Genomic DNA, 21,373 nt, shown 5'->3' with positions numbered 1-21,373 from the left:
CAGGCTCCTCTGCCATTGGCATTGCTTCGTTTTTAAGAAGCATGTCTTTTAGGGTACGGTCGTTCTTTTCTTTCGCAGTTGCCATTTCCAGAAGGCACAGCGTGTCCCAGAGGCCCAACCTGGCCAGCAAGTTCAGGAGCCCGAGGGTCCTCTTTCGAACAAATGTGTCCCCCCATAGGTGAGTAGTGTACTCCCACTTGGTGTCGACTTCTCTGCTTCAATGGGTGCTCCTTGAGGTTCTGTAGCTGGCCCCTTCCGGATCATCAACTGATGAATACACTGAGCTAGGCGCTGTAGGCCCTTCGTGTGTGGGACCAACCACAATCCCCCTTCCCTAGTTAGCTCTGTCTTTCTGATAGATACATCTGCCGTGTGGATTCCTCACCTTGTGAATATCCCCCTTGCGCCAGCAACATTCGGAAATTCTTTTTCGTAGCCTCGCGCCGACGTGGATAGGACGTCACAGAGACACGGCTCCGCTCGCGACTCCGCTGACGTCACCGACGCCTACAATAGGCCCACGCCGGCGTGATGACATCAGTTCCCTTTTTTCCGCGTCGTCGACGCTAACGGTTATCGGGAATCTCTGTAGCCTTCTGGTACATTGTTGCCGTTTTTGTTACTTTATTCTGCTTCTCTGTATCCTGTCTCTTCGAAGATGTCATCCAAGAAGACTGGCTTCAAGCCCTGCAGGGAGTGCGGTAAAATGATGTCCATTACCGACCCCCATGAAGACTGCATCTGGTGTTTAAGTTCCGACCATGATGTGGAGGATTGTTCTTCGTGTCGGAAGATGAATCCGAAGGCCCTGAGGGAGAGAGAAGCCAAACTTCTGGTTGCTAAGGTGAAATCTGGAAAGAAGAAGTCGTCGAGGTCTCGTTCTCGAAGGGCGAGGTCGAAGTCCCGGGCGAGGTCGAGATCTGCTTCTCGAGAGAGGTCGTCTTCGAAGTCGGCGTCGGATCATGTTTCGAAGTCGAAGAAGAAGCACAAGAAGAGGAGACATGAGTCCCGACGTCGCTCTGGTAAGGAGTCGGGCTCGAGGTCGAGGTCACCGAAGAAGGTACGTTCGAAGGTGGTTACCCTCGAAGTCTCCGAGCATGAAGGTGAGGCCTCGCCTTCTGAGTCGCGTGGGCGGTCTCCATCTCCGGCTCCGAATGCTTCACCGGTTCCGAATCCGTCTCCGGCGCCGTCCCCGGCCCGAGAAGAGGAAGAGGCCCGGGAGGATGTGGATTCTGCGCCTGTCAATGAGCCGAATTCGATCCCTCCTCAGGACCGGCCTGATGGTTTTCAGCCGCCCTTTCCTGCTCCAGGCCAGGACCCTTCAGCGTTTCTTAACCCAATGTATGGTGTCTTCTCAAGGGCGTGGTACCCCTCTGGTGCACCTTCGGGTCCCATGGGTCCTTTGGCTTTCAGCCTGGGAGTTCCTCACTCCTATCCTCCGGCTCCGTTTATGCCTTACATGCCGGCTCCGACGCCGCATTGGCAATTCCCGGCTCCGCCGAAGTCGTCGACGCCGATTCCGGCGTCGCCTGCTCCTGATCATCCTCGAGGGCATTCTTCTGTGCCGTCGGATTCGATACCGGCGCCGGCCCCGAATCCGTCTAAGCCGCTGGTGGATCCGGCTGCGAGGCGTGTAAAGGAGAGGTCAAGAAGAGAAGCACAACGCCTTTTGGAGGAGCAGAGTTACATGGGCTCACAGTCTGATGTTGAAGAAGGTGAACTAGAGGAGAGCTGTTTTGAGGAATTGGCGGATTCAGGGACCCTTGATTTTTCTCCAGAGTGGGAGTTGCCCTCAGGCTCAGGTGCTCCCTCTAAGGATATCCAGCCTTACCATCTGGTTATGAGGAAGGCTGCTGAGCTTCTTCAGTTGACTCTGCCTACAGTGGAGTTCAAGTCTAATCTCCTCACAGAAGTCTTGCATTCACCAAATTCTGTGGTTGAGCCTTTACTTCCATTCAATGATGCCTTGACTGATCCTATTATGGAAGTTTGGAAGAAACCTTTGTCGGCTCCTGCGGTGTCAAAGAGTGTTGCGAGGAGGTACAGGGCCGCTCCTGAGGACCCAGCTTTTCTGTCTTCACATCCTTCGCCGGAGAGCCTGGTCATTCAGGCTGCCTGTTCAAAGAAGAGTCTTAGTGCCTTTCCTCAGGTTCCTTGTGAGAAGGAAGCAAAGAAACAGGACCAGGTGGCAAAAAAGACCTTTTCATCGGCTAGTATGCCCTTAAAGTCAACTAATGCCACATGCCTAATGGGGAGGTATGTGCATGCCCTGATGGACTCCTTGCGTATCCTGGCTCCTAAAATTCCTGACGCAAACCGAAAGGATTTTGAGGAGGTGATTTCTGACACAGGCGGCAGCCCGCCAGGTAATTCAAAGTGGTCTGGACACTGCTGACTCTGTGGCTCGTATTATGGGCACCGCTGTTGCCACCAGGAGGTCAGCCTGGTTGAAGTCATCCGACTTTTCGGCTGATGTTCAGGCGACTCTGCTTGATCTTCCTTTTGATGGCCCAGGTCTCTTCGGGAAGAAGGCGGATGCGGCTCTTGAGCGATTCAAGGATTGCAGAGCAACAGCGAAGTCTTTGGGCCTCCAGATCAGGGGCTCTTCTTCCGGCAGAAGGTTCAGGGGCTTTGGTCGCTCCTTTCGGAATTTCCGGCAGGGCCGACAGCAGCAGCAGCAACAGCAGCAGCAGCAAAATTCAGTGTACAGATCGTACAGGGGAAAACAAAGAGTGCGTCCTCGTGGACGTCAGCCCTCCTCTTCCTCCACCTCTTCCAACCCCCCTGCCACAGAAAAGCAGCCCTAGATCCGCTATTCAGGATCATGTGGGTCCGGTTGGGGGTCGGCTTACCCATTTTCTACAGGATTGGGAATCGGTTACGACAGATCTTTGGGTTCTCAATCTTGTAGAAAATGCGTATGCCCTTCCCTTTCGGGAATTCCCCCCTGTTTACCCTCCTTGTCAAGGTTTTTGCACCCTGGAACATCTGTCTCTTCTGCAGGAGGAGGTTCTAACTCTGTTACGAAAGGGTGCGATAGAGGTGGTCCCAGAGCAGGAAAGGGGTCAGGGATGCTACTCCCGGTATTTCCTGATCCCCAAAAAGGATGGCAGGCTTCGTCCTATCCTGGATCTCAGGATCTTGAATCTCTATCTGAAGCAGGAGAGATTCAAGATGCTCACCCTTGTTCAGGTTCTTCAAGCGTTGATGGAAGGAGACTGGATGGTGTCGCTCGACTTGCAGGATGCGTATTTCCATATACCCATCCTGAAGTCGCACAGGAAGTATCTCCGTTTCACGGTTGGGTCGCAGCACTACCAGTTTGCGGTCCTTCCGTTTGGTCTTACTACTGCGCCTCGAGTCTTCACCAAGGTGATGGCGGTGGTGGCAGCTCATCTCAGGAGATCGGGGATACCTGTGTTCCCGTATTTGGACGACTGGCTGATCAAAGCGGAGTCGTCAGAGAAGGTGCTCCATCATCTGCAGGAGACAACTCAGTTGTTGTTCAGGTTGGGTTTTTCGATAAATGTACCCAAGTCTCACCTGGTGCCCTCCCAGCGCAACCTGTTCATAGGTGCCGTACTGGACACTACTGTTTGTCGTGCATTCCCTCCACCTCAAAGGATTCGCGACATACAGGAAATGGTTCCTTTGTTTTACCCTGTAGCGGTCGTTCCAGTCCTGAAGGTCCTTCGCCTGCTCGGTCTGATGGCTTCTTGCATTCTCCTGGTCAACCATGCACGCTGGCACATGAGGGCACTCCAGTGGTGTCTCCGCAGGCAGTGGTATCAGCACAACGGAGATCTCGGGGAGTCGGTGAAAATCTCCAGAGAAACTGCAGCGGATCTGTCTTGGTGGAGCGTGGAAGGCAACCTGTCACAAGGAAATCCTTTCCATCTACCTCCATCGGTGGCCACGGTGATAACGGATGCATCCACTCTAGGGTGGGGTGCTCATCTGGGGGATCTGGAGGTCAAGGGTCTTCGGTCTCCAGAGGAAAGGTTGCTTCACATCAACCTTCTAGAGTTGCGGGCGATACGTTTGGCGCTCAAGGCCTTCCTCCCTTCCCTTCGCGGTCAGTCGATCCAAGTCCTGACGGACAACACGACCGCGATGTGGTACATCAACAAGCAGGGAGGAGTGGGGTCGCAGTGTCTCTGCAGAGAGGCTCTGCGTCTCTGGTCCTGGGTTCAGGACCATCAGATTTGTCTGATGGCAAATCATCTGGCCGGGGTTCTGAACGTGCGTGCGGACAGTCTCAGTCGGCAGTTCTCTGCCGACCACGAGTGGAGGCTTCATCCGGAGGTGGTTCGTCACGTCTTTCGGACGTGGGGGACTCCTCGGGTGGACCTGTTTGCCACTCGCGAGAATGCTCACTGCCCGTTATTCTGCAGTCTCCAGTATCCGATGCAAGGAGCCTTGGGGGACGCGTTTCAGTTGAGTTGGGGAAGTCAACTCCTTTACACGTTTCCTCCCATACCCTTGATTCCTCGGGTTCTGAGGAAAATTCGCCAAGACCGGGCCCAAGTTATATTGGTCGTCCCGGATTGGCCAAGAAGGGTGTGGTATACAGATCTACTCCACCTCTCCTCTCACCCGCCGCTCCGTCTCCCTCTCAGGGCAGACCTCCTCTCTCAGATGGAGGGGCAGGTTCTACACCCCCACCTCCAGACATTGCACCTTCATGCCTGGAGATTGAACGGGGCAACCTGATTTCCTATTATCTCACACCTGATGTGGTGGATGTCATTTTGTCTGCCAGACGTGACTCCACTAAGACTGTCTATTCTTATAGATGGTCTAGGTTTGTTGTTTGGTGTGGTGAGAATGATATTGATCCGTTGAGGGCCCATTTGTCAGATGTGCTCCGGTTTGCTCTTTCTTTGGCGCAACAGGGGCTGGCAGTCGCCACAGTTAAGGGCTATCTTTCGGCGCTGTCGGCTTTTATTTGTTTGCCTGATCAGCCCTCTATTTTTAAGTCACCTGTAGTCTTGAGGTTTTTGAAGGGTCTTGTAAACAAGTTTCCTCCTACCCCTTTTATTGTACCTCAGTGGGACTTGAATCTTGTTCTGACTTTTCTGATGGGCTCTCCCTTTGAGCCTCTTCATAAATGTCCTATGAGGCTTTTAACCTTTAAGGCAGTTTTCCTGGTTGCAATTACCTCGGCAAGGAGGGTGAGTGAGCTTCAAGCTCTAAGTTCCAAGCCCCCGTTCCTGACCATGCATGCTGATCGGATGGTTCTGAGGACCAGGGCTGCTTTTCTTCCTAAGGTGGTGACTCCTTTACACCTTGGTCAATCCATTACCATCCCTACCTTTTATCCTCCCCCACACCCTTCCAAGGAGGAGGAGAGGTTGCACCGTCTGGACCCTAAGAGGGCGGTGTCTTTTTATTTGGACAGAACTAAAGACTGTCGCTTGGACGATCAACTCTTCATTGGCTTTGCTGGCTGCAAGAAGGGAAGAGCGGTCCATAAAAGAACTTTATCAAGATGGATCGTTCTGTGTATAAAGATCTGCTACTCTTTGGCCGGTAAGGAACCTCCAGAGGGTATTAGGGCTCATTCCACTAGAGCTAAGTCAACTACCTCTGCTTTGGCTAGGGGTGTTCCTGTGGAGGACATTTGTAGGGCGGCAACTTGGTCTTCCCTCCACACTTTCGCGAAGCATTACTGCTTGGATGCCGAAGTCAGGAGGGACGGCCACTTTGCGCGCTCTGTCCTTCAGGATTTCCTGGTTTAGAAGAGTGGACACCCTCCTCCGGGAGTGGGGACTGCTGTGGGACTCTATTCACAAGGTGAGGAATCCACACGGCAGATGTATCTATCAGAAGAACAAGTTACTTACCTTCGGTAACGCTTTTTCTGGTAGATACTATATCTGCCTGTGGATTCCTCACTGACCCACCCACCTCCCCGTTGTCCACTCTTCTATGCCAGGGTTATTGTACTGTGATGTATATTTATTTTGATGTCAAGGAAATGTTCATTTGCTTTCCTGCATTTGCTTTCCTGCATTTGCTTTACACTGTGTGTTTTGCCTTGACCATTGTATGCTGTGTATACTGTGTATATATCTACTGTCATTGGTCCGTCCGTGTGCCTCGATGGCACGGAAAAAAGGCGGAACTGATGTCATCACGCCGGCGTGGGCCTATTGTAGGCGTTGGTGACGTCAGCGGAGTCGCGAGCGGAGCCGTGTCTTTGTGACGTCCTATCCACGTCGGCGCGAGGCTACGAAAAAGAATTTCCGAATGTTGCTGACGCAAGGGGGATATTCACAAGGTGAGGAATCCACAGGCAGATATAGTATCTACCAGAAAAAGCGTTACCGAAGGTAAGTAACTTGTTTGTTGGGACCGGTGAGCTCGGGGCCCACCATGGCCTGTGTCCCCTGGGCGTCAAAGGGCCCTCCCACAAGACATTATGCTGTGTCTCCGTCAATTTGGGAGCAGTGGCGGTGCGTCCATTAGGGCGCTGGGGCATTGACCCACAAGCCGTGCCCGTCGACTCCCGAGGCAGTCATTTAGCAGAGGCTCAGCTCCCTCAGTGGCTCTCTCTGAAGGGGGTGGGAGGGGCAGCCAGCAGGTTGACTCCCGGCGTCATCCTGACTGACATGTCATTGTCAGACTCAGCAGGCCAGGGGTGGTGCGGACCGCACAGCAGGCAGCAGTGCGCATGTTGGGTTTGGGTCGGAAACTTTTTCCAACCAGCCCAGTCATGCGCACTAGTGTTTGCTGTGGCTGGCGGCTGCGCAATAGGAGAGCGAGGGTTGATCAATGTCGCAGCCCTCGGTCTCCTAATGGTTGGCGAGTATCCCTGCTAAGCCAATCCTGGCGTTGCTGGAGCAGCGTCTGTATTGGCTGAGAGGAGTTGCCACACTTGCGCCAGCGGTGCAAAAGGGGGTGGTAATGGACGGAACATCTGAACCAATCAAACACTCACACCCAGTCAAAAGATCTGGGTTTAATCCATCACCTTTCTTTAGCCCACTCTGCCACCCCAGTTCAGACATGGCTATATGCAAATCAGTCTGACCCTGTGCCTCATGGGAACAGTCCAGCCCGAACTGCCAAGCCATGCCTTCCCTGGCGCCAGCAGCATCAGCATCAGGATTGATGTAGAGTTGCCGCTGGCGGGCGACACTAGTACACAACTCTGGGCCGGGACCGCAGCATGCATTAAGGCGGCAGGCAGCGCTGGGTCATAAAGATCAAGGCTGGTTGACATGGAGCCTTTGGGTCAAAAGAAAGGACTTGGATTCCCCACAAATTCCTTCATCGCCATGAGCCCGAGAGTCTTGACGCGGGTTTAGAGTTTCTGGCGGACCTGATTCCAAGGTGAGGGGGCATTTCTATATCCACGCTGTTAGTTGCGACCATTATGCTAATACCCTTGTCAGACAGGCAGCAGGTTGAGTTTAGGAGCTCCAGGCAGAGTGCGTGGGGATTGTGTATGGACAGGGCCGGAGCAGGAGCTGTACACATTCACACAGTGCGTTGTGTGTTCAAACCTCTTTCTGCTAGTATATTCTAAGCATGCACTTCTATCTCCATACTCTCTCTGTCTTGTCTATCACATTTGTATAGGCACTTGTACGTCTCACCACTTTAAAATGTCACCAGCTGCCACTGTTTGGGAGGTGTCGCTTCGGGACCATTGGGTGTCCACAGCCCCGAGCGCCGCCGAGATATTATATCCAGGGGGACCCCGTACCATGCCACCTTCTCAGGTGGTCTCCTAGTCTGACGGTAAGCGGCCCGACCCCTGTAGAGGAGAGACTAGTCGTGGGCCCGCAGGCCACTGCAAGGTAGTTAATTAAAGGGGGGGGGGGGCGAAAAGACGGTCAGTAAATGATGGCCTCCGGGAGTTGTCGGCGGGGAACATATGACCTCCCTCCCCCCTATGAGGTGTTAGTCAGCCCTCCCCGGTACCCCTCTTCATGTCCTACAAGTCATTGTAGGGCATCTTCAGTGGCTCCTTGGTGTGGTAGTACCCTTCCCCCAGTTCAGGCTCATCAACCCCGTGGCACGGGAGCGAACCCTGGGGTGCTCCTGTAGTTTCTCGAGTCTGGTCCTGCCCTCTCCTCAAACAGGTGGTCTCATCGTGCTCACATCAGGGGGTTTCGGTATGGCCCAGATCCTTCCCCGGCAGCCTCAACTGTCTCTCGTTGGAGAGGTAAGGTCTCTCACCTCCCCGGGAAGCGCACATCGGTCCCCCGTGCCGCCTCTCTCTGGCTTTTTATTTCACCTCGATATCCGGAGCAGTACGAAGGCATCTCTCCTTCCGAACTGGCTCACCATCCTTCGTTGATAGGGGCCGACCTCTCAGGTTCTCCGGCGTTCTCCTCAGGCCAGGGGCGGCCTTAGGCATGTGCAAGTTGTGCACCTGCACAGGGCCACCAAACCCCAGGGGCCACCGTGCCAATATGTATCCTTTATAATAATAATCCTCTGAGGAAGGATACATATTTGCGTGGCAGCCAGTGGCAGGGTTTTGGTGGCCTCGGGCTCTGTTTCACTTCCAAACACCCTGACCCCCTTCCTGAGCTCCGGGGGGCTCCGCCCCACCCGGACCCCCTCTTACGGGTCCCCTACCTATGCTCCCTGCCCAGGGCCGCCATGAGCCGCCCCTGCTCAGGTCTACACCTGTATCAGTATCATGCGGGCGGTCTCATCCTGCTCCGCCTCCCAGGAGGTGCTGCGGCCTCCGCGCTCCTCTGGATTCTCCCGGCCTGATGTTGTCGGAGCCTGCTTCTCCCTGTCAGGCTGGTTGCTGCTCGATTATGTCCCAGCTCTCCCCCACCCAGAGAAGGGGTGAACCAGTGCACCAGGTGTTCCAGCTTGTTGTCAGTGAACACTCACTGCGTCCTTCTGTGCGGCGGCCTGCACGCCCTCTGGCCCGCCGCCTTGCCGGCTGGGTGATCCTCACCCCGGTCCCAAGAGGCCTCCACTGGTGGATCAAGAAAAGCGGGGCACCCTGGTGGGCTGCTCTTGCAGGTAGCGCTATACTGGGCAAATGGACCTGAGGCGGGGAGTGGAGAGACTCGGAGACAGGTCTCATTCGTCCGCCACGCCCCCATACACTTTTTTTAAATGATAGTTTGCTCACATCAATAGAGGGTGAGGGGCCATAATATAAGTGGGGCAATCCCCCAACGCTCTAATGGAGGCACCGCACCATCCTGCACCAGTGAGAGACAGATTGCTTTCCTATCCACTGCACAGTAATCCCTTGGGTGATAAGCTGCGCTTCACAAATCCTACTGTATTGTAGTGTATGTTGAGCGTAAGGCACAGACTGACTGCCCTACAAGAAAATAAGTGCATCTGGACAGGCTACTTTTCTCTGACAGGCACAATTAGAGTGGACGACTCTAGATCCACAGAGCATCCTTTCTCTGCCACCTTCCAACCAGCACTCTGTGAAGTTGAAGGGAAAGCAAGCAGAGGTCTGTGAGGGGCCTCCTGGCACTGCCCGAGGCGTGTCAAAAGTTGCATAGAGCAAATCAGAGGCTCCTGTCCAGCTACTCTTACTTCAGAATCACTTTGCACTACCGAAGCATCCAGAGGAAACTGACATGCCATGCGCTTGAACTTAATCTGCCACTGACATCCTCCAGTTGCCAAGAGGAGAATGGCAAGAAAATTGAGCGACTTCCAGCCTGTAGAATTTGACACCCAAAGGTGGAACTGGAAGTGGAAGCCCCAAAAGAAGCCTGACAGCCGGCAATTCCGCGTCCACGTGTAGCCTGCAATGTGAACTGTGAAGTTAAATCGTGCACTCACATACAACTAAAAGTATGTGGTGAAGAAAAAGCACATGATTTACTAAACACATTTTTGCCTTAAAAAAAGAAAAAAGCTGTTGACAATTGTATACTGCATATTCTGAAAACCTAACATTTTAACACAAAACATATAAGGTGGGAAAATGTGTGGCCTTAAAAAGAAAAGTGCAGATAACTATTAAATCTCCAAAAGGTTATTGGTTCTTGTACAAGAGTCTTTTGACCTCCTCCGTTTGGTAATATTTTAAACATGTGCTGCTTAAAGAAGTATGTATTCATCTCACAATCTAATTATCGCTATTATTTCAGATTTATTGTGCTGGTATGCATTCTGACAGCCCCACAGAGTATGTATCTCTTGTCAATGGTGATGCTGAAAATTTCTCGGAGGTGTTTGGCTACAGGTAAAAATCAAATGTATAACACCATCAGTGTTTTTTTTTTAAAAAAATGTCTGATTCATGCAGCCGCTGCCCAAGCAGGTAAGAGCGGTGGGGCGGGGTGGGGGGTTAATTGACCGGCGATGACGAGGGGAAATGAATTATTTATTTAATTTCCCCTTGTCATCGTCTGTCCAAATCCTCCCCACCACCCCACCCCACCACTCTCACCTGCACGGGCCGCAGCTGGATTATTAGATCTTATTATCCCACACGTCATTGTAAACTGGATCGCATTTCTGTTTTGTAAAATTGCATTTAATTGGTACTGTGGACCCTATGTTGCATGGTGGGGCTGCTAAGTAGTCGGTTATTTTTTGCACATTGAAGGCTTTGCAGTGCCAAGTTATTTTGGTGTTGCAACTGATGTACTAACGAGTTAAATCACAAAATACTCATTTGCAGTGAGTCACAGCTCTCGGGCCATTTGTGATTCCCTGCGAATGCAGAGATGAGGGTCTGTGAGGAGACTGCCATAATTCCTCTATCTAAATGTCTCTCCCTCTGGGCCTCTTTGTATTTCTGATTTTTTTCTCTTTTCACAGTATCATCCTTTGGATTTTTATGTTCCTGGGCAGGACAGATTTACATTGTTTTTGTGACCCTGTTAAAGTGTAACGTGATTTATAATTGTATGCCAGCATGTGGACTTGAATTAGCATAGAATGGTTACAACTATTCAAACCTGTCCATACCAGGGCGCGAGGAACCGAGGAGAGGAGCATGAAGTGGTCTCCTGGACCACTGTCTGCTCTCACCTGATGCCAAACACACACGTTCGCCAGGTAGAAGCTGTCCCACATCTGTAGATCTGTTGGTCATGAACTATCCTCTAAGTGAAAAGATTTGCTGGTTACTTTTAGATTAATTAACATGTATATATAACAAAACATCTGGAAATGAAATCAAGCATGGTTAATGGTCAGTCTAAGGAAAGGGAGAGGGATGGAAATATGGAAGAGGAATGATGCAAGAGGACACAATAGAGAGAAAGAATGTTAGAGAGTAAAGAGGGCTACAGACAAACATCATGAACAACAATGTCTAAACATTACTTTTAAGTCTATAATGTCCATGTCAATGTCGTAACAATATTTTTGTAGATTGGTTTAATCATGCACATATAAAAGAAGCATTTTTAAGACACGAACCGTTTGACTGATGCTGTCTTTTATCAATTGGGAATTCAAAGACATTGCAACTGCAACAAAAATGTTGAACCTAAAATTCATTCTTGAAACGCAAACGTTTGCAAAAATTGGTAAACAAAGAGCTAAAGTTATGGTGAAGTTAAAAAGTAAAAACGTAACACGTCTCCCTATTGCAGACCACCTTTAACTTGACATACATAATGTATTTTGCATCAAATTATTTGACCCCTGCAACCTCTTCTTCTGATTTAGGTTAAACAACCCAACAGAATGCCCATACAATGGGAGCAGAAGAGAAGACTGCCTTTGTAGAAAAGATTACACAGCTGCTGGTTTCTCTACTTTCAGCAAACTAAGGCTGGACCTGACCACTATGCAAATAATAAGTGAGTAAAAACTGGATCCCACTTTTATATTAAGTGCTTCTTTTTGCTTCTTTTGTAAGAGTTGGAAATGCACTGCAGCCAAGGTTGTGTGTGCTAAAGACTAGTGAAATTTCTCTTGGCAAATGAGCACAGTGCGCAAACTTCTACATTTACTGGTTCTTGCTCCCATGTCTGTTTGTATGAAAATTAATGCAAAATGGTTCATTTACCAATATGTAACCGTCATTTTTTAGGCAAAGGATTTAATGTAATTGCACTGCAAACCAAAACGGTCACATTAGCACCTTGCACTTTGTTCTCATCTATGCCAAAAAGCCAAAGCGCGAGTGAAGTCCTCAAAAAAGGGTCTAATCAACCTAATTTAATGTTTTCATGCATTTCTTTAGCTTAATGTTACCTCTCTGTTGATGCAGACTGTGATAGAAAAAATGATAAATGTTTAATAGGGAGCCTGGTTTAGCCTTTTATACAAAATATAAACAAATCTAAACAGCTCTTTGTCGGCTTCAAACCCTTGATTTGAGTTTCTCTTCCTTACCATGAGTTGCCCGATATGAAACACAAACAGATTGTAAGCACTGTTTTTGTCACTCGCATAATGTTTTCCTTCAGCAACAAGAATGACTTTCCTATTTATGGCACAGCCTTGCACCCATCAACATTTAACATATAAAACTGCTAATCTCCAAAATGCGTTACCCACATCTTAAATGTGCCCCTTTTCTATCTGCATAAGTTTGGCCTTGTGGATTGCCAGATCACCTTCAAGAGATTGTGTCAGATGCAGCCTTTTTTAATGCCACTGATATCTTTACTCTAATGACAGCTTGGTGAATCCCAGATACACCACCGCAGAATGTGTTGGTCCTTCCCACCCAGTCCACTATTTAACAATTCCTATCAGCAATCCTATGCAAAGCTGACTGTACCACTCTAAGAGGAACCTTCGAACATTCATTCTCCCTACAACCCTATTTTCAGCCTTTCTTAATATTGTTTTCGGACATTTATATATTGACTTTATTTCTCAAGTACACGCTTTAGCTTTCATCCTTGATTCAAGTTAGTTCCTCCTTTTATGCATCCTCGTATCGGTGTTTAAGTGTCATAAATCTTCACCTTCTCTTATCTATCTTCATTTTGTTGTCAGGAGCGCATTTTCCTGAAGCCATCTTGGCACATTCACTTCAGATTAACATCCTTCACTTGAACCTCTGGCGATTTCTTCCTACTTCCATCCGCCACACATTCCATCGTTACTGTATACTACTGTCTCATGCGCGTTTTTCATCCATATAAAGGCGGTAGCAGAGTAAAAGGCTCACGTACATCAGACTTCAGCAAAAGTCAGCTAAATGGCGCTGAATTTTATGTGGGTTATAAAAATGTTGGAACCTGATCCTCGTTTAAATAGCTTTTGAACGCCTAATCATTGTTTAGATGCACACAAAGTCGATTTTACCTTTGGAAGCTTAACATCCAGTTTCAATGAATATGAGTTTTGTGACTTTTACAAAACGGAGTTTCAATTACTGATCTGAAAATCTCCATATACATGGCGGCCATTTCTGCAGCTGTTGCTTTTCATGCGCAACGACATGTATACGCATTTGCAGATGAATACATTTAGTAGGTGTCCAATAAGAATGTGTTATTTAATTTTTACATGAGTAAAATCAGTTTCTTCTTGGAGAGGTCCCCTCTCGTAGTCTTACGCCATTTTTGTGGATGTTACACCACCATGCGTAAGTTGGAACCTGATAGACGGTGTCTTCTAATACTTTGTGAATACATACAAACGCGGTGTTTTGGTATTCCCAGGACAGGACAGGACTGGCCGTAGCTGGCCTTGGGCGTTTTCCTGGTGGGCTGGAAGGGTGGAGGCCAATTTTAGAGAAATGGGGGCCATTACTATTGGGCAGCACAGCTGCTGCTGGTAAATGACTGGGCATATGCGGACCAGCATTATCCGGCCTTTATGGCAGACAGAAGGGCATGGGGCATAACGCAAGCCCCCACAGCCCCCGTGGTGAGGGGGGGGGGGGAGCTGCAGGGGGCCCTCTCAGCACAATACTCAGGCCCAATAGCTCCGGATTAAATACAGAGCGGGCCCATCCATGTGCATGGCAGGGGGGCCCCCTCAACTTTCGTTACGCCACTGAGACGGGCGCTATCCCAGAAGAGCTATTTGCAGGGTCTGAACGGTTGCAGGGAGAAACGGATGGAGGTGACACCCATGGCAGGGGTGGTCCACACATGTAAGAAGGAGACCAAGATGATCCACTGGGATGGGAAAATTACTACGGAAACACCACAGTGGGAGACAAAGGCACTGGCAGATCTACAGCAGCTGGGGTTTCCATCAGTGGGACCTGATAGGTATCTCTAATGTTCGGGCAATATGGACATGTGGGAAGAGTCCGGGATGGTCCCTTCTGAGTACCTTCAAGGGTAATATAAGATAGCATAGTCCCAGAGATTTCGATATCTGCAGATCAGACATGCCCTTACTAAGATTATTGGGCACATTGGGACAATAGAGGAAGAAACCCCCCTAGAATATAAGCTGCCATGCGGTGCCCATCATTTACACCATGTTAGTTAGGAACAGCATGAAGCGGCTGAATGTGCTGAAGGACAGATGGGAATGGGACATGGGTGTCATGGAAGATGCTGACTAGGTTGAGCCATGCAGACACCTGAGGAATGTGGAGAGTTGGGTGGGGGTTTGCCTCATCCAGCTTATAATTCTACACAGGGCATACTACACACGAACATGACTGTATGCCATGGGCAGACTCCCTACCAACATATGCTTGAGGGGCTGCGGACAGAAAGGGTCCCTGGAGCACACATTATGGGACTGCCCAAGACTATGGACGTACTGGCAGACTGTCCAGGGATATATGGGAACAGTAGTGGGAGCTCCAATTGATCTATTGGCACGGTGGTGTGCCTGGGTATTAGGGAGGAACAGACACTAGAACAATACTCACTTCTGTTCTGCAATATCGCACTGGCGGTGGCTAAGAGATATTATACAGGCTTGGGGCTTGGGGAGGCCACAGAGCTCAACCAGATGAGTGCAAAACATGAGGTGGTGTATGCTAGTGGAAAGATAGGTGTATCAATTGCGTGGCTGTCTGAGGAAGTTTGATAAAGTATGGGGTCCATGGTTGGAGTTGAGAGAGCAGGGGGACTGATGGACGGGGCGTTCAGAAGCTGAATGGCTGGTCACCTGACAGACAGGGGAGGCATGGGTCAGGGTGGGGAGGGGAGTTGGGGGATGGAAAAGTGATTATTGCCTAGTGTTTATGGGTCATTTATACGAACCAGTGAACTTTCCGAAGATGCCACGTTACACTGAGGTTTATTATTGTCTTTCCTGTATGATGATGTTCGCAAATAAAATAAAATGTTTACAAAAAAAGAATGAATACGCCACTGGTAAAATGGTATGGTAGATGTCACATTCTGAGAATTACTAGTGCATTTTCAATGTTCTGTAAGTGTAAGTTGTGCGCCTTGATATGTGCTGACGTTAACTCTGCAATGTCCTAAACCAAATGTTTATTATCATAGCACAATACAAGAACAAAATTACCAAAATGGCGAGGGGAACATTTCATGTATATAAAGTGACGTGAAGGACTGCTCGTATGCAAGTCACGCAACTGTAAAATCAGTAGTTATAGTAAATATGTGTAAGTCAAATGGTAACTACAAACCACTGTAATAAAAAAAAAATGTTTTTCCGTAAACACCGACAGGTTGTATGCTTACCTTTTCAAGCATTGCAAGCGCTACCTGCAGCCCCGAGTGAAGTTTCCTGGTTACAGAAAACAACACTGCTAATGATAGTAATATAGTTCAATACTTTTAAAAAAATTAGGTAATCGAGGTTTGCAATTCAGCAATAGCTCGAACCATGCTTTAGTATCTTCATCAGCAGTATGGAAAGGTGTGGTGTTCTATATATTGTAGTACTTACATCACTGCAAGGGGAACACATCCCTGCAGCTGTAACATTAGGATGCCAGCTTCATCCCTGCAGCTGAGAGCCAGTGCGCCTGATTATTCATGTTTCTCGCTACATCTTATGTTTTACAGCAACAGATTTGCAGTTTGCACAGACACTTGATGGGCGACCTGTTCCTTTTGCCACAGCCGGAGACTGCTACAGTGCTGCCAAGTGCCCACAGGTACTGAAATATGCAATGTTTCTGGGAGCTTGAGGTGACAACGTTGAAGCTAGTTTGAATTATAGGTTGCTGAAGGTATTGGAACCAGGAAATACATCTCTTTTGCTACTTTCCTTCTAGGAGCTGGAGCATAGTTTAGCATTGTAGAATGGAAAAGTGTGGTGGGTTACGGAGCTGTGGTGTTGGAGCTGATTTTCTACATCTGCTCATTTAAAGAAAGAAGAAGCTGTCCTCTGTTCCCCTTGGAGCTCCTTACAAAATTAGAAATCGTTCTTCAGGCCAGCCATTGCAAAACAAAGTGGATGGAAATGGCAGCCAAGTTGTGGGGGAGAATTTGGCCCATAGAACTTACCGTAGTCGGTGTAAATACCAAGCTTATGAAACAGTGGCTAGCTAATGCAAACTTTTTACATTGTCCAATTCGTCATTTTGACTTAGTTACCTTATTTGTGACCCTTTAAAAAATATATATAATTCATTTCAGAATGCATTATGCACACCTACTTCCATTTTAGATGTGCAAAAGGAACACGTTACAAATGTCAAATCACAATAATCATTCACACATTTATAATTGCCGAAATTCTCCCGGTATGGAGGAGTTGCTTCATTGGTAGGCACTTGAGGAGTTTAGAGCTACAATTGGGATTCTTTGTCGTTTTTGCGATTTGGACTGCAAAAGTAGGTCACAAACGTATTGGTTTGTCTCTCTTTCCTCAGCCCTTCCAGGTAGATTTCCCAACATTAAGTCACGTCTACATTCATTCCTGTCAAAGGAAGTGCCAAGTGTGTTTCCAGACGAAATTAGAGAGGAAACTTCCAATATTACATGGGGGTATCGAAAAATAAGGTTATTCGCAGGAAAAAAAAACTTTTTCCTCATGGTGAAAACATTTAATTAAAAAAACATGTGTGTGTCAGATATATACATGCAGAAAGATTCACTGCATTGGAATTCCACTTGGGTATATGTTAACACATATGGGCACTACTGGAATTCTACAATTGACATAAAAGTCCAAGAGTTCTCATGGGATTCTTTCTGAATCACGCAAAAGTTGCAAAACGCTCCAAATATTGGAGTAACCTCGTGGGAAAACATTTCTGACTTTTTCACATGCTCCTTGCAAATCGGACACATTTGGATACATCTGGGTCATTATCATTCTACTCGTTAAAAATGGCCTCTGATTTTACACAGATCTGCTGTTCTAGAGAAAGATCCTGGCGTGCTGTTGAGTTTGAGTTGCATATAGAATACTCAGAGATCGCAGATATAAATGATCCAGTCATAATCATGCATAGGTTCATATTCACTCTGAAATCTTTCTCTCAACTGAAAAGAGAAATGAGAGTATGGGATTAGAAAATTGTCCAATTAATAATATAAAACGTTATTGGTCTCTCCTGACACTTTCACCATTTGCCTTCTTCCTCCACCTTGCTCTAATAAGTTGCTCACCAGACAGCAATTCTTACATGGACAGCACCAAATTATATTTGATGAGAGTAATGTAGGTCCAAATAGTCACCGATATTTGCACCTACAAAATTTAAAATGGCATTTTCACAGACTGACAAGCTCGATTGGTTGGTGCAAATATTGTGACACTACTGCACCAGAACCAATGCAATGCCATGTAATCTGTGCATATGAAGGGAAAATGTGGCTGCTCAAACGTCTGCGGTATGTGAGCAGAGACGTTTTAAGGAATAGGCAAAGTGGACTCTGGTCCAGGACCCCAGCCTTTCGGGGAGGAGGGCCTGATAGAGCCACCTTTTTTTCTGCAGAGAGTCTTGCCCTGACAACCTTGAATAATTCTTACATAGATTGTTTTAAATTTCGTTTTCCTTTGATTTATTTTTAAAGTGAGTTATGTCTGACAGACAATTACAGACATTTTGCAGAGAAATGTTTTTTTATGTTTCATGCAACATCCATAAAAAACTTTCTTTTAGATCAAAACAAGACCTCACATATGGAGAAATGAATGGGTGTCACAGAGATTATTTGCCGTAATATTAGGGAGCTGCTCCTGTGTTACAATATAGAAAACACACGTCACTATCCTTGAATATTAGATGTCACAACCTTTGCATTTGGATGAGTGTGTCTGTGCACTAATAGTGACTTGGCCAAAGACGCTGTGGCAATAAATGATGGACAGAATGAATCAAATATTCACCCCCAGTCAAGAGTTCTGTGTTAAATCCATTGTTCTTTTGCTAACTATGCCACCCCAGTTTGGACCCAGTCGTATGCAAATCAGTCTTGACCCTGCTCTTCATGAGAAGAGTCCAGCACAAACTACCAAGCCAGGTCCTCCCTGGACCGGAAACAAGCATCCGTCCATCATTTGTTGCAGCAGTATTTTTTGCCCTAATCGGGATCAGTATGCCCAGACGTGGGTCCGTTGCTCGCAATGCTATACCAAGCTGGGGTGGTGTGGTGAGCAAAAGAATGATGGATTCAACTCAGATGTTTGTGACTGGGGGTGAATGTTTGCATTGTTCAGCATTCTGTCCATCATTTGTTCCTTTTGCTTTTGGCCAAAGACACCATGAAGGAGTTGAAATTGTATAATAAATTCAAAGCTGTTCCAAACAGGAGCTTTCAAAATACATTCAGCCCAGGCCCCCAAGATCCTTAAGATGCCCCTGTATGTGAGATGTGTCATAAAACAACAACCATAAACATACATTCACATTTATCATATCACAGAGTTCAGTGATCGAACAGAGTTCAAAGCAGCTCGGTTTAACCCTGGTAGCTATTGTTATATAAGGACCTTGTTGTAGTCTGGATTATCAAAACCATTCTGAGAGTATCTTGGTGCTGTATGCCAACACAAAGCAGTAAGAGGCGCAGTGGTGCGCTCACACATTCAGTGTGTGCTGTATTCAGTGGAGCCACAGCCTGCACTCAACACACTTTGCTCCTAATACTTCTCTTTAAGGACTCCTTTTTTTCTGCCTTGCACCCTGATTAAATGAAAGTGTCAGAAGCGAACAACATGCCTTGCATCTAAAGTCAGAATCCCATTGGTAGAACCAAGTTATTCGCTGATTAACATAATATGTTTTACCCCAGATAAACTGAGATATGAAAGTGCTCTACTTTTTGTATTAAGTTATGTAGTTGCATTCAATAATAATAACTATTGATAGACGATGCAAGGTGGCTTGAATTGTTCTTGGCAATTAATCAAGGCTCCCTGCAACAAATGCATTACTCTATATGGCCATCTTACTAACATATGAACTTGTGACCTGCAGGACACACCCACTTCTTCTGTAGTAGCCACATTCACCTTTTAATCTATTTCATGTTATTTCAAACCAGTGACTAGTAAATTACAGAGAGGTGTTTTCTGCAAGCCTTTAACAACTTTAGCTATTGCACCAGTGTTATATTTTGATATTTGATAAACATAGATGTTTGCAGCAGGAACTGTAACAAACTAAGCTGTCTTATACTGTAGTCTGTCTATGACCAATAAAATAAGCCATAACAATATTACTATTGTCAATTTCTTTGGTGGTAGAGGTTGTAAAAATAATTCATAGATATTGGCAGGACCATTGGCTGACCGACACAGACTTCCTGTCTGCCCCCTGTCGGCCACCCCTGTGACCCCTTTTTGATGGTTCCAGAAGTACAACGTTTTCTAGTTTCTATACTAATAGAGTTAATGAGTTTTACCACTTATTGTTTGTAACATCTTGGGAATTAATTGCATGAGCATTTAGCAATAATACTTGTGTTATCTATTGTAGTTATAATTTTACTGCCTCACAAATAACATTATTATTTTTATTTTTACTGTTATTATCAATATTATTATTATTATTATATTTATAGTGCTTACTAACACCCGTGTTTCCTGGTACTAAAAACTAGAATGTTAGCAGGAGAGGACCAGCAGGACTCCTACGACAAGATAAACGTTTATAAGAGTTCATCTTAAAATTAGATGTTTTTTTAGGGCTCTGATATCCAGAGGGAGTGAGTTCTAGAGCTTAGTGGGAAGACCTTCTGTCAACATTACTATTCATGACATAAGGGCCTGTGGTTGGCAGTTGCCAGTGGAGCGGTCACCATCCATAGCACAATGTTTTGAATGTACTGGAGTTTGGTAAGTAAATAGAAGACTCCACTTAGACGCTATTACAGTAATAGAAATCAAGGTAGTCACTACTGCTGATTTTTTCTCTTGAGATATGAATAGTAGGATCTTTCTAAACATGTACAGTGGCAGGAGGAGGATAGAAACTGCTGAATTCACAAGTGTAGGAAAGGGAGGACTCGGTGTGAAGGGTAGCGACCAATACTTTAGCTTTGCTTACAGCTAATAGGTTGTGGGCTCCCAATTCCATGGGCCTTAAGGTGGCATTCCATCTGGTTGGTTTCTTTCCAAGAGCAGAAGCTCAATTTTGTCTGCTTTAAGTTTTAGCAGGTTGGAATTTATCAATTTTTGTGTTTCATATAGACCATCTTTCAGTCTCATTACTGAGGTCCGGCCATCAGGTGATTTTGGTGTTTTCAGAACACAACAATGCTTTAAGCCCAAAAGATTTGTCTGAGCTGTGAGAGGGGGTGAACATAAATGTCAAAAGGAGCAGATACTGTGACAAACCCGGTGGTACTCCACAGTAGATAGGAACCGTCTCTGAAAGATAAAGTGCAAGCGATAGTCAGTGAGCATGGTTAGACAGAAAGGATTTGAATCATGATAACGATAATCAGCGACCTGTTTAAATATCCTTACGGCAAAGATGTACTGAAAAAGGTCATAATTGTATTGTTTATGTAGTGCTTTTAATCAAAAGACAGTGGTGCCATATCTTTATGGTAAATTTGGCCGCAATGTACGTGTACAGATGAATCGATCTTTTTCACCTGCCAAGAGTTTACAAAGGATTCCTCGTAGGCATAATCTTGTTTACGGACGTAGAGATCTGCACAGGAAGTGGTTATCCAGTATGTGGTTTGTGGGCATTCTCAAGCTCCATTACATCCACCTCCACCCTAGAAAGAGTAGTACTTTTACTCCAGCAGAGGGCTGGCATAAATTGCCCTCAAGGGTTGTAAAGGCAAATCGCTCGCTCTTAGCCGAGTGGTGCAGATGAAGAACTTTCTCCACAGGGAAAATATTTTCCCTGCAAAAAAACAAATTGCGTTTACACAGGGCATCCTAATTCCCCTGTTCACAGTTCTTTGCTATAGAGAAATCTATAAAGAGTGAGTAGAAACCTGCTGCGACAGTCACATGACCTTTGTAGGAGTACCTCTGGCTAATGCACAAGGCACAGCTTCACAATCATGAGAATGTTGGTAAAAGAGTTTTTGTGAATAAACATCAGTGGCTCTGGTAGTGTTGTGAGTAGAAAATATCATCTGAATGA

At 46.9% G+C, this 21,373-nt stretch overlaps 1 protein-coding gene across 1 annotated transcript in view; it reads left to right on the top strand.

Annotated features, from left to right (window-relative positions):
- The window catches only part of ADAMTS9 (ADAM metallopeptidase with thrombospondin type 1 motif 9), a 914,249-nt gene that overhangs the window by 844,558 nt on the left and 48,318 nt on the right, over window positions 1-21,373 (top strand). The window contains exons 36-38 of the mRNA XM_086939088.1: window positions 10,098-10,192; window positions 11,632-11,765; window positions 15,876-15,967. Of these exons, the coding sequence (XP_086795214.1) occupies window positions 10,098-10,192; window positions 11,632-11,765; window positions 15,876-15,967 (321 nt within the window). The remainder of the gene's footprint in view (window positions 1-10,097; window positions 10,193-11,631; window positions 11,766-15,875; window positions 15,968-21,373) is intronic.

The sequence above is a fragment of the Lissotriton vulgaris genome, chromosome 9 (assembly GCF_964263255.1).
Source record: "Lissotriton vulgaris chromosome 9, aLisVul1.2, whole genome shotgun sequence".
Lineage (NCBI taxonomy): Eukaryota > Metazoa > Chordata > Amphibia > Caudata > Salamandridae > Lissotriton > Lissotriton vulgaris.
This window is presented reverse-complemented; position numbering and strand designations above follow the sequence as displayed.